Source organism: Eriocheir sinensis, chromosome 29, assembly GCF_024679095.1.
Source record: "Eriocheir sinensis breed Jianghai 21 chromosome 29, ASM2467909v1, whole genome shotgun sequence".
Taxonomy (NCBI): domain Eukaryota; kingdom Metazoa; phylum Arthropoda; class Malacostraca; order Decapoda; family Varunidae; genus Eriocheir; species Eriocheir sinensis.
The window spans coordinates 9,348,882-9,361,998 of NC_066537.1; the positions used below are offsets into that span (position 1 = coordinate 9,348,882).

At 45.2% G+C, this 13,117-nt stretch overlaps 1 protein-coding gene across 2 annotated transcripts in view; it reads right to left on the bottom strand.

Moving 5' to 3' along the window:
- Positions 1-1,055: 1,055 nt before the first annotated feature.
- LOC127004997 (protein PRRC2A-like) overlaps positions 1,056-13,117 on the bottom strand; it is a 95,816-nt gene continuing 83,754 nt past the window's right edge. Inside the window, exons 2-6 of one of the 2 annotated variants that reach the window (XM_050873419.1) lie at positions 11,250-11,363; positions 8,024-8,422; positions 7,224-7,595; positions 5,033-5,281; positions 1,056-4,344 (exon numbers count right to left, since the gene is read on the bottom strand). In XM_050873419.1, the coding sequence (XP_050729376.1) occupies positions 4,201-4,344; positions 5,033-5,281; positions 7,224-7,595; positions 8,024-8,422; positions 11,250-11,363 (1,278 nt within the window). In that variant the 3' untranslated portion in view covers positions 1,056-4,200. The remainder of the gene's footprint in view (positions 4,345-5,032; positions 5,282-7,223; positions 7,596-8,023; positions 8,423-11,249; positions 11,364-13,117) is intronic. The other variant, XM_050873420.1, reaches the window with a different exon arrangement.

Here is a 13,117-nt window from a genome sequence, read left to right on the forward strand (position 1 = left end):
CATGACAAGAACGCTGCACCGCGTCACCAGCTGACGAGAGGCTGTCAGCAAGCGGTGAACAATCCTGCGACGATGCGATGCCGCGGCGGCTCGTTCGCTCGTTACTGCCTCATGACGCTACGGCCAGGCTGTGGACACTGCCATACGCCTCACTCTCAACCTTAAATGATTATCTCCATTGGTTAATCTTATTTGATCAAATAGCTTTTGCTGTAGGGAACATTCAGCTAATTTCGGAACCCAATGAAAAGAAAAATCGTCCGGAAACAAGTCAAGTGTCGGTTTTGCCGAAGCAGATGTGCTACGTACGCCACACGCGCGTTAGGTCATTTGGTGCAATATCTTCGCGGGGAACTAATAAGTTCAATGGGGTGTCGTGTTTGTGCAAATTGGCTCATTGCACTGACATGCTGCCAAGATTACACACTATTTAGCCATGACGCAAGTAGGTTGGCTACTCTGCACGGGGAACTTGTGCAGACGACGCCGGGGCATCAGCAGCAGGACGCTACTACTGTTTGGCGGCCCCGGGAATAGTGTATCAGTGCAGACAATGCTACCCGTAAGTATGCGTAACACTTACAGTTTAAGGTCACAGTGGTCCTCGACACACGGCACCGACGGCGAGAACTTGCGGTGAGCAGCACGAACACACACACACACGGACACCCCCTTCGCCAATCTACACTCGACTGCCGACTGGTTCAGCAGCCGCCGCGCAGCCCTCTGGCGGCGCGGCGCAACCCGGGAACTGGATCATTGTGGTGTTCGGTGCTTCGAGCTCGCTATCCACCAGTTTTACAGCATGGTAACAAAGCGTTTATATATTAAGGACTGAGAACTATAGGATGGTGCTAAGGTTGGAGACGTCTACGCGATCATCGTCACCACAAGTGCCCACTTACTCATCCTTCCTTCATTATATATTCGGCCAGTGCTCGGAGGCCTTGGTCTGGTTCATTAGTGTGTGTGTGTGTGTGTGTGTGTGTGTGTGTGTGTCACCCTCCCTCCCTCCCTTCACCCCCACCATCACTAGGGCAGAGAAACTTCAGGAGTAAAATATATTTGTATAAATTTACTGAAGACATGATAGCTACAAAAACAGACTGTTAACCCTTACACGAGTGCATAACCTTCTGTACACACGCCCTCGGCGGCGCGGGGCGGGGCGGGGCTGGCGGATGCCGACTAACATTAAGAGAATAAGTTATAAGACACAGAAGCAGTGGAGAGAAGGAAACAAACACGTCCTTAATTATCATACACAATCCTAACAACGCAGGACAGTGAAAAAAAAAATCACTAAAAAAAACAATGAAATGATTATTAATTGACAAAGAATACAAAGTTAATGAAAATCAGATCGACCGACGGTGATTATATGAAAAAAAAAAAAAAAAAAAAAAAATCAGCAATAGTCATAAATTTACATAAGAATAATAATGTCCATATAAATGCCTGAAGATTATACAAATATCAATGATAATGATAATAATAATGATGAAAAAATAACAATAAATAGGCTATACTGAAAATTATTAGCAGCAATGAATTTCTTTTGTTTTGATTAGAAGACAATGAATGCTGTGGCTGGCTGGCTGGCGGTATATGGCAACGAGGGAGGGAGATTTGGCAGCAGCGCGGGAAACGTAATAATATACAAACGTGACACAGAAGAGAAAGACCAAGAGGAGAAAGAGAGAACAGAAGTAACGGAAAAAATAGACAAACAAAAGAGAGGAGACATAAACGAATACAAGTAACGAAATATAGAAAAAAATAGATTAAAAAAGAAAAAAAGGAGAATGAGATCAGAAGAAAGGAAATTTAAAAAAAAAGTTACATAAAAAAGGATAATAAAAAGAAAGAGAAGAGAACTAGCGAATAAAGAACAAGAAGAGGAAGATAAAAAAGAAATGAGATTAACAATTATGAGAAATGAAAGAGTAAGAAGGAAAACTTTGTTGATAGAAAAAAAATTCCAAAAAGACTTAAGAGGAGAAAGAGACAAGACAGTGAGATTTAGTAACAAGTGGAAAAAAAAGACGAAAGAGGGAAAAGACAATAATTACAACCAGACTCAATTACCTCAAGAAACGGGATCCTAAATTACCTTGTGACTGATAATGTTAAGACAAATAAAAAAGGAGAGAAAAAGAAGTTGGTAGGTAGATAGAATAATTAATTAATGTGTACCAAGCTGTCCTTACATATCACTGTACATTTACATATAAACAATAATAATAATAATGAGAATGAACCAAATAAAATAAAAACTAAAAAAAGGATGACAATAAAAGGTAGAGAAGAACGAACGTCTTGTTGAGCGGGCTTTTCAAAACACGGCCCATAATGGAGAAAGTTTTAATAATAATAATAATAATAATGATAATAATAATAACACTTTCACGCTCGGCCTCCTTATTAAAAACTATTTATACAAGACACCACCGAGCTGCAGAAACACACAAACGTAATTACAAAGTCCTCGTAATATTTCCAAATCTACAGCATCGATTCACTCCTCCTCTTCTTCTTAACTCTACTTCTTCTTTCGGGGGTTGTGACAGCTGCTAGTTCGAAGGGGAAGGGGTGGGTGGGGGGAGGGGAGTAAAGGGGAGAGGGGGGTTAAAAAGGTGAGTAAGGGAGCTTGATCGGTCTTCACACCTTTTATTAAAAAATGTAACAGGTGAAAACACGAATTTAAATCCCAATGTATTCGTTTCTCTTTTTTTTTGCATATTTTTGGTGATATAGTGTGTGTGTGTGTGTGTGTGTGTGTGTGTGTGTGTGTGTGTGTAAAGGGGTAGGGGGAAGGGGGGGTCGTGGGGGGGGGATAGCTGCCTTAAAACAGTACTCGCAGCTCTCAATACCTTCCTTCCGGCCTTTAATTAAAGTTTAAAGGGCTAAAGGTAAAGGGGTAAGGGGCTGCCTCGGTACCTACATTCGTTTCGGTGTAAAGGGGAAGGGCAGGGGGAGGGGGAGGGGGAATGGGACGGAGGTAGGGGGTGAGTATTATATGAAGGCGGTGAGTGAGGTAAGGGGAAGGGGAAGATGGGGACATAAAGGGATTGTGATAGGGAGGGGTTGGGTTAAGGGAAGGGGAAGAGACTAAGGTAGGGAGAGAAAGGAGGGGAAGAGACTAAGGTAGGGAGAGAAAGGATTGGCGTGGATGGGAAAGGGTAGGTTAGAGGAAGGGGAAGAGGAGGAAAATAGGGGTTAGGGGACGAAGGGAAAGAGGAAACGGAGGAAAGAGAGAAAAAGGAATAAGTTAAGGTAAGTTGGGTAGGTTTGATGGAGAAAGGGAAGAGGAAAACGAGAGAGGAGGGATTAGTAAGAGGGGGGGGGGATGAGAAGTCTTGGGGTGAGGATTGTTTGTGGGGGGAGGAAAGGGAAGTGAGGGGGATCAGGGGGAGGGGAATGAGGGGTCTGGGGTGAGGTTTGTTTACAGTGACAACCTCGAGCAAGTTATCACAAATACGAATAAATAGTTGCATTCAGAAGTTTACCGCTGGGAAGGCCACGGGTTATCACATAAAAAGGTTGTGTAATTTGGACGGGCAGTCAGTCAGTCAGGTGGTTAGTTAGTTATTACCACAGTCAGGGAGAGAAAGAGTGAGACAGAGGGAGATAGTGAACCCAGGCTTGTTGTATCACGAGCTCGGGTTCACAGGCAAAGTTAAAACAGACGAGAAAGCGTGAAAAGAATTGACTGCTAACTGAACTAACGAGAGAGTGAGAAAGAGGCATTGACATTTTTCTCGTTTTCTTCTTCTTTCTTGTTCTTGTTGATGTTGTTTTTGTTCTCACAATTCGTCATCTTCATCATCATCTTTCGACCTGGTGCTGAGGTGGCAGGGCGCTGACAGCAGGGGGCAAACAGCGGCCAGGGCAAGGCAGGGCGCGGCGACACGGGGAGACAGAGGGGCAGACAGGTAGGTGTTCTGGCCCCTGTCTACCCGGCAGTGCTGAGGAGGGGGAGGGCGTGAGCAAGGCGTGGAGGGCACCGTCGCCGGGTCTGCCTCGCGAGGCTGTTGCGATCCTTGACCCGCCTCGTGAGCAAAGAGCGAGGCGGCGGGGCTGTGAGTCCGCCGCCGCCGCTATGGCCCTGTAGAGCTCTGGGGCACGGCAGGGCAGGCGTGGGGGCGTAGGGGGGGGCGCTGGGCCCTCGCTGAGTGTGTCTTGTGGGCGTCATGCCGCTCAGCACCAGTCAGCCATGTAGTTGAAGTCCTTGAAGAGGTTCTGGTCGGACTCGTTGAGGTGGCGCGGGTCCTTGGGCGGGGTGAGAGCGGGCTTCTCCAGCGTGAACTCTTCGTCGAAGTTGCTCACGTCCTCCGGCGACGTCTGCAACACAAGAGCGAGGCGCGGTTAGCAACGCATCAAACACACACACGCGCGCACACACTTAGTAACACAGGAACATCAGTATCATCAGAGGCTTGCACACGATAACACAAATGCACACACGGCACAGAATCACTCACGTTGCCACACAATCGCGCTCCTCTACCATCCCCCTGGAAGCACACTATCACTAGACCTCCCTCCCCCCCATACGCCAGCACGCGCCTGTCCTTTCTCCCCTCTCACCCCGGCCGCTCCGATAAGGCAAGACAGACAAGGACGGACACCAAACGCCCCCTCCCCCCCTCGAACGGCTGCCTCCCTTCCTTTTTCTCATTGACCCTTCCTTCCTTATGCTTCCTCTCCTCTCATCCGTCAGTTGCATTCACTTTCCCTTCCTAGTCTTCTCTCTTCCCTTCTTTCACCTCTCCATGTATTCACCATTTCCCTTCCTTTCCTTCCATTACCACTTTTCTCATTCATTCTTCCATTCCGTTCCTGTGCCTTCCTTTTCCTCATCTTCCTAGTCTCTCACCTCACCATTTAGTCACTTTTTCCATTCTATTCATGTATCTTCCCTTCCCTACTCTCTCTCTCTCTCTCTCTCTCTCTCTCTCTCTCTCTCTCTCTCTCTCTCTCTCTCACACACACACACACACACACACACACACATACACTGTCTACTCACCACGGTGGGCACAAACGGCGGCTTCACTTTCCTCTGGAGCAAATCATCCCAACAGACGCTACGGAAGAACTGCTGCTTCTTGACATCCTCGGCGTCCTTCTCGCTGGCTCCGAGGCGGCGGTCCGGGTGCTTCCTGAGCAGCTTGCGCATGATGGCCACGGCCTCGATGGACAGGAAGCGTGGGTAGCGCACCTCGTCGTTCACTATGCTGTCGAACACTTCCTCCTCGTCGTCTCCAGGGAAGGGCGACTGTGGGAGGGAAGGAAGAAGTTGTGCTGAGTATTTTGTGGTTTGTTTTTTATTTGGTTCGTTGTTTGTGGATGGAAAAGGTAAAGATGTTAGTGTCTTTTGTTTTTGATTAGTTTTGTTTGTTTGTGTATGAGAAAAAAAAATAAGAGTAATGTTTTAATAGGTGATGATGTGGTATGTGTTGTTCTCTATTCTTTGCGTTTGAAAATATAAGATAAAACTATAGGCAAGCTTTCTTTTTATCCTATTGTATCTTTTCTTTCCTTATATTTTATCTTCGTCTACTTTTCTCCTCGTTTCTGCTTCCATTTTCCTCTTCCTTCCATCCTTCCTCTTTCCCTTTAGTCCCCATGTCCCCTTTTCTCCATATTTCCCTTCCATTACTATCCTTGTCCCTTATTGTTGCCCCTTTCCTCTTCTTACTCACAAGGAATAGTCAAGTACGCCTTCTATTTACGCCATTCTTCCGTTCTCTTTATCACTCATCTACCTCTTATCTTCCCATCCTCTTTGCGTAACGTGAATTCTCCTTCTCCTCCTCCACTTTGCAACTGTGACTAATTATATCCTGATGGTGCACCCGGCAAGGCCACGCGGTCTATCGCTGAGGAGGTGAAAAAAAAAGAAACAACGAAGTCACTCGAGATAAAGAACGAAGGCTGGAGAGAGAGAGAGAGAGAGAGAGAGAGAGAGAGAGAGAGAGAGAGAGAGAGAGAGATGGGGGAAGGGGACAAATCTAGCAAGTCATACGAACTCACGCACGAACGCATATGAGGAGGAGGAGTTTCGTGATAGTGGAGTTACCTGATTAGCTCGTGTTAATTAAGTCACCTGGATAAATCACAGCCCCAACGTGACTACCTATCTGGCTCTCCCACACCTGTCCACAGTCCACACCTTTTTACCTGCCTCCTCAACCTTTCACCTGTCCACCTGCTCTATCGTCACCAATCTATCCAGGTCTTCCATTCCCCTATTGCCCCAACGCAGACGCAAAAAAATATTCCACACAAGCAATATTTTTCTTCGTTTCTTCTTTTCTCACTTTCTCTTCCATTCCCTTTCCCCTACCCATTTATCCTTTGCCCTAACCATTCCTAACCCAATCTTCTATTCCCTTATTTCCATCAATCCTGCTACTTCTCATTCTCTTCTATTATCTTCTTCCACTTTACCTCCCTCTCTGCTCTTCCCTCCCTCCCTTTCCCTCTCTTCCAGCCCCTTCTCCGCCTGCCACTCTTCTTATTCTCTTCTATTATCTCCTTCTATTCATCCTCCTTCCACTTTCCCTCCCTCTCCCTCTCTTCCCGCCCCTTCTCCGCCTGCCACTCTCTCTCTCCCACCCCTTCCTTCACCCTTCCCGCCCGTCTCGCGTCTTCGCTGACCTAGTTGTTTGTACATAAGATTAGTTACGCCTCTAATCAGTGTCTCAAGAGCCTGTCTGAATTTGGGCCGATTTTTTGGTGTTTTTCGTGAGTTTATCTGCGGGATCTTATGAACGTGGTGGTGGTGGTGGTGTTAGGTGTGTCCTGAAACGTGAGGAGGAGAAGAAGAGAAGGCGAAGTGAGAAAGACATAGACATAGGAATACAGTAAATGAAAGAGTATAAATTAACTGAGGTACACAAACATGGAAAAGGAAAGCAAAGGAAAAGTAGATTGAAAGAAGGGGAAAGATATATAAAAAAAGATGATATAAAGGAAAGATACTGAGAGGAAGGTAAAGGAACAAAATAAACGAACAAAGCTAAAAAGAATGAGAAAACAAGAAAAAAAAGTGAGGCAGAAAAAAAAGGATTATAACAGTACAGACAATGACAAGAGGAATACGAAGAAGAAGAAGAAGAAGAAGAAGAAGACGAAGAAGAAGAAAACTACAATCACCACCACATTACCACTACTGCCCCTCCCCCCCTCCCCCTCATACCCCCTTCGACACTCACCTCGCCCACCAGCATCTCGAAGATCAGCACGCCGAGGCCCCACCAGTCCACGGCCCGGGTGTAGGACGTCTCCGTGAGGACCTCGGGCGCAAGGAACTCGGGCGTGCCACAGAAGGTCCCTGTTCGGTCCCCGTAGCCCATGCCCTCCTTGCAGAGCCCGAAGTCGGCGATCTTGACGTAGCCCTCGGTGTCCAAGAGCAGGTTGTCGAGTTTAAGGTCCCGGTAAATTATGCGGTTGTCGTGGAGGTACTGAAGGCCCAGGACGACGCACGCGGCGTAGAAGACGGCGCGAGGCTCGTCGAATACGTCGGCGTGGATGTGCATCATGAGGTCCCCGCCCGCTGCGTACTCCATGACGAAGCACACGTGACTCTGAGGGTGGACAGGTGTGCCAGGTGAGCGGGGGGGGTGAATGTGTGTTTGGGAAAGGTGCGAAGATGCAGACAGGTGTACTAATGTGTGTTTTGGTTAAGGTGGAGCGGAAAAGGTGAAAAAAGGTGTGTACGTGAAGGAGACAGGTAAGAAAGGTGTATTGGTGAATGCCTGGGAAAGGTGGAATGGAAGGTGATGTTCATGGAGAAACTGTACAACCAAAGAAAGAAAATAGGATAAAAAAGAAAAGTAAAGTTGTCTGGCATATAAAAAAAAAAAATTACAAATATAATAATTTTTTTACAGCAGAGACAATTCAATGGCGTAGAAAAAAAAAAGCCCACTACTTACTGCTCCTGAATAGAGTAAAGAGGAGTGGCCAAAAAGAGAAATCAACTTCGGGATCAAAAAATAAAAATAAAACTCACCTCGGTCTGGTAGCACGCGAAGAGGTTCACCAGGAAGGGATGCCGCACGGAGTTGGCCACCTCGAATATTCTCTTCTCGGCCAGCAAGCTCTCCACCTCGTCCCTCGCTATGATGTCGCCCTTCTTCAGCGCCTTGATCGCGAAGTATTCCCCGGTGTTCTTGTACTGGCCCAGGATCACCTTCCCGAAGTGCCCGCGACCCAGCACGGAGATGAGGCGGAACTGTTCCATACCCATCGCTCCGTACTGGGGGGCCCGGAAGGTGTCATAGGCTGAGTCTCGGTCGCGGTCGAATCGAGACAACGGGAGCTTTCTTGGTCGAACTTCTTCCACCTCCACGGCGTCTCCTCTCCCGCCGCCCACGCCTACGCCTACGCCCACACTGCCGCCACCGCCCACCTGTGAACGCAAGGAGAAATGCATATATAAGACACGTGTTTTGGGGTATTTTCAAACTGGTATTACTAAAAGAAAGCGATATTTATTTATTTTTTACTTACAAACAGCTATTACTAAAGAAAGCGATATTTTTGGGGCTACTTTCAATCCACTACTACTAAAAAAAGTCGTTCATTTTGTACCTATGATTAAAATTGACTAAAAAAGCGACTATTTCTCTGTACGCGATATTTCCTTATGTAATTTTGATCTGATATTACTAAAGAAAAAGCGAGTATTTCATTTCTCTGTACGCGATATTTCCTTATGTAATTTTGATCTGATATTACTAAAGAAAAAGCGAGTATTTCATTTCTCTGTACGCGATATTTCCTTATGTAATTTTGATCTGATATTACTAAGAAAAGAGCGACTATTTAACTTTTTACAGTAAACAACTCCAGGACTAAATACATACAAAAAAGTGACAATGCATGTAAAACTAAGGTAGTCTACGCTAAATATCAGTGGGTCACGAACTTTATGCTTGACAAAAACTAGTTAACTTATTTCTCCTTGAGCTTCTAACTTCCAACAACATCTACCTGCAGCAAATTCCTCTCACCTCACCTGACCTTCACCTTCAGCCCACTCAGTAATTAGAAACACCTGCGCTGGACTAAACACCTCGACAGAAAATGAAGCAACTTTTTCTATTTTTACCGTTGATCTAAACTACGCTAGACGATACAGGAATGCAAATTAGAATGATTACTCCTTAGTTTTTTTTTTTTTACTTGTGACCTAAAATAAAGAAAACAATACTAGAAATGCAAGTTAGAATAGTTACTCCCTAATTTTTTTTTACATATGACCCACAGTAAAGAAAACGATACAAGAATTACAAGTTAGACGTATTAAAATTTCTCCTACTTTATTTACGTTAACCTAAAATACACAACACACTTCAAGAATACACGTTGGAATCATTACTCCTTATTTTTTTTTTTTACATATTATGACCTAAAATAAACAAAGCAATACAATAAGAAAAACAAGTTAGAATCATTACTATTATCTTTGACGCGTTACTACTACGATTACCTTTAAACATTACACATGCACTGACACAAAATACATAATTACAACCAAGCAACCAACACACACACACACACACACACACACACACACACACACACACACACACACACACACATTCACACAACCTTTTTAAATACATACAAATACCAGGTTTTTATTTTTGCATTTCATCAGCAAAGCAATAACAACAACAACAGCAGCAGCAAAAGCGAATAAACAAAAACGAAAAAAAAAGTAGCATCAGCCATCTTGTATAAGGGATCGAAAGGAGTTATAAGCGATCGAATGGTGTTAGAGGAGGATCGAGTACTGCGTTAGGCGATCAAGTGGTGTTAGAAGCGACCGAGCGACGTGGTGGTAAGCTATTCTGGGGTTGTTAAAGCGGATCGAAGAGTGTTTATAGAGAGGATTGCGTAGCTTATAAGGAGGAAAGATGAGTTAGCGTAGATAGGGCAGGTAGTCTCTCTCTCTCTCTCTCTCTCTCTCTCTCTCTCTCTCAAAAACTAATGGAAGAAGCAACATTAGCAACCAGCATTAGCCACACACACACACACACACACACACACACACACACACACACACACACACACACACCTGGCACCGTTAAAAAGGAGTCTACCTGGCCTAATTGGGGGTCATTAGTGGGCACACCTTTATACCTCTAGCGACATACCGGCAGCGACAGGTGTGCGTGTGTGTTAATTAGTGTTTTAGCAGGTGTGGTTAGTGTTGTCAGGTGTGTTACCGTTACCCGCCGCACCTCGTGTTATGTTACTTGTGTTGAGCGTTAGTGGAACACAGTGTTAGTGGGGAGAGGGGAGGAAGGGGAGGGAAGGGATGTTTACGTAATGAAGGGGAGAGAGGAGATAAGGGGAGGAAAGTAAGGGGAAGGGTGGAAACGAAGGAAAGGTATTTGGGAAGGAAGGAAGGGAGAGGAAAGAAGGGAAGGGAATGGAAGGGGAATGAGAGAGGACAAGGAAGGGAAGATGATAGGAAAGAGAAAGGGACTGGTGGGGGGGAGGAAATAGTTAGAAAATGAAAGGGAAACTGAAGAAAAGAGAGTATGGGAGAAAGGAAACTAGATAGAGAAAGTAGATTGGGGAGGAGTGAAGGCAACTCATAAATGGAAGGAAGAAGGGAGGGAGGGGAGAAGAGAAGGGGAGAGGGGAGTAAAGGGGTGAACGAGTACAGTGTCTGTGTGAGAAAGAGATAAGAGGGAAGAGGAGGGGGAGAGAAGAAGGAAAGGGGGAGATAAATCATAAAGAAAATGACTGAAGGAGAAGGAAGAGGAGGGAGAGAAAGGGGAGATTGGGAGGTGTCAAGGAACGCACACACAGGTAATTTAGACAGGTAAAGGGGGAGGGGGGAGGGAAGGAAGGGGGAGATAACTTAGAAAGAAAATGACTGGAGGAGAAGGAAGAGGAGGGAGAGAAGGGGGATATTGGAAGGTGTCAAGGAACGCACACACAGGTAATTTAGACAGGTGGGGGAGGGCAAGAGGAGGTAAGGGGTGTTAGGGGGGGTGAGGGTGTACCTGATCTTCTGGCAGGTGAACATAGTAAGTGGGCGGGGAGGGCGAGCCGTGGGGCGGGGTGGAGTGGCGGTGGTGGTGGTGGTGGTGTGGGTGGTGGTGGTGGTGGAGTAGAAGGTTCCCATCATCTATCACCCCTCCTCCTCCTCCTCCTCCTCCTCTGGTCTTCTCCTCCTCCTCCTCCTCCTCCTCCTCCACCACCTCCTCTATACTAACCTGTAGCTCCTCTCCCTCCACCACACCACCGTCGTCCCCTCCTCCTCCTCCTCCTCCTCCTACGCCTCCCGCGGCCTCTCTCTCGTGTAGGAAGTTGAACTCACTCAGCGCGTTCTAGAGTGACCAAGAGAGAGTGTGTGAGAGAACGACAGCATCTCACCTCTCACCTACAGCATCCCTCCTCCTCCTCCTCCTCCTCTTCTCTTCCTACTTCTACTTCTACTACTTATATTCTACTCTTCCTGCTGAATATAGTGTCTCTTGTTTTAATCTCTCTATTCCTATTTCTTCTTAGATTTTCTTTTTTATTATTACTTTATCGATTTTTTTTTTCACTTTCTTTCCTGTTCTTATCTTTTTTTTTTTTTTACTTTTTATCCTTCCCTCACTCCTCTCTTTAATTCCATCCTCTTTTTTCTTTATTTCTCTTTACTTCCTCCTTCTCTCCTCTCATCCCTATCTCTCTACATCTGTTCACTTCTCAGCATCTTCATTCTATCTTCTTCCTATCTCTTTCTCCGATTTTCTACCTCTCAGCATCCTTATCCTTTTCTCTCTTATTCCTCTCTTTCTTCCTTCATCCGTGGCCGCTGGGCTGATCCAACAAACACACACACACACATTGACACAAACAAGAAATGACCCACAAAATGCAAAATGAAGGCGGGACAAATAATAACAAGTGAGACAAATAAGAACAAGGAGTGACGGTGCGAGAGAAGTGAGGGGCGGACAGCAGTGAACACAACAACAATAACAACAACAACAACAACAGCGTGACATTCGTGAAATCTAAGGTGCCTAAAATCAAGGTCTATTTACACAGGTGCTAATGAGGTGTAAAAAAATTGATTGATCTGAGAGGTAATTATTATTTTGAGAGGGAGAGTAAAAAAAAGTGACCACATGTATGATTAAGTGAATGAATATTATTTTAAGTGTAATAAAGTGTTGCCTCATTCTCATATTTTCTTATTTTTTTTTTGTGTATGACTGAAATAAAATGAAAAACTGAATATGAAGTGAAAATTTTACTATTATTATTATTTTTTATTTATGTATGAGAATGAGACTCTTTTTTTATATATTAAGAAAGACAAAATTACTATCCCACATAATTATATAACATCAATAATAATGAAAGTAATGTTAATAATTCTAATACTAACACCAACAAAAATCTCTCTCTCTCTCTCTCTCTCTCACACAAACACACACACACACAATACAACGCCCTATACGACCTTTCCTCCCCTCCCTCTCTCCCTTCCTTCCTTGCAACTCTCCCCCTCCCTCCCTCCCTCCACCCCTCCCTCCTCCCCCCTCAAAGATAGCTAAAGGGACTCTGATCTCTGCCTCCACCCACTATCTCTCCTCCTCCTCCTTGAAAAAGTTAGACTCTGGACATATCGACTGACGACAAGCGGAAATGTTGCCTAATTTTGGTGTTGCTGTAGGGAAGGGAGGAAGAGGAACAGAAGAGGGAGACTGAGAAGGGGAAAAGGAGAGGGAGGATAAGAAAGGAAGAACTGAGAGGAGCAATAAAGAGGAGGTAAAGGAGAGGGAGGAAAGGAGAGGAAGGATAAGAGGGGAAAGGAGAGGATGGATAAGGAAGGAAAGGAGAGGAAGGATAAGAAAGAAAAGGAAAGGAAGGATTAGAAGGAAAAGGAGATGAAGGATGAGGAGGGAAAGGAGAGGAAGGATGAGGAGGGAAAGGAGAGGAAGGATTATAAGGGAAAGGAGAGGAAGGATGAGGGAAAGGAGAGGAAGGATTAGAAGGGAAATGGGGAAAACCGAGATAAGAGGATAAAGAGAAGGATAAAAAAAGAGGAGGATAGGGCAGAAGAAGAATAGGAAAGATAGGAGAT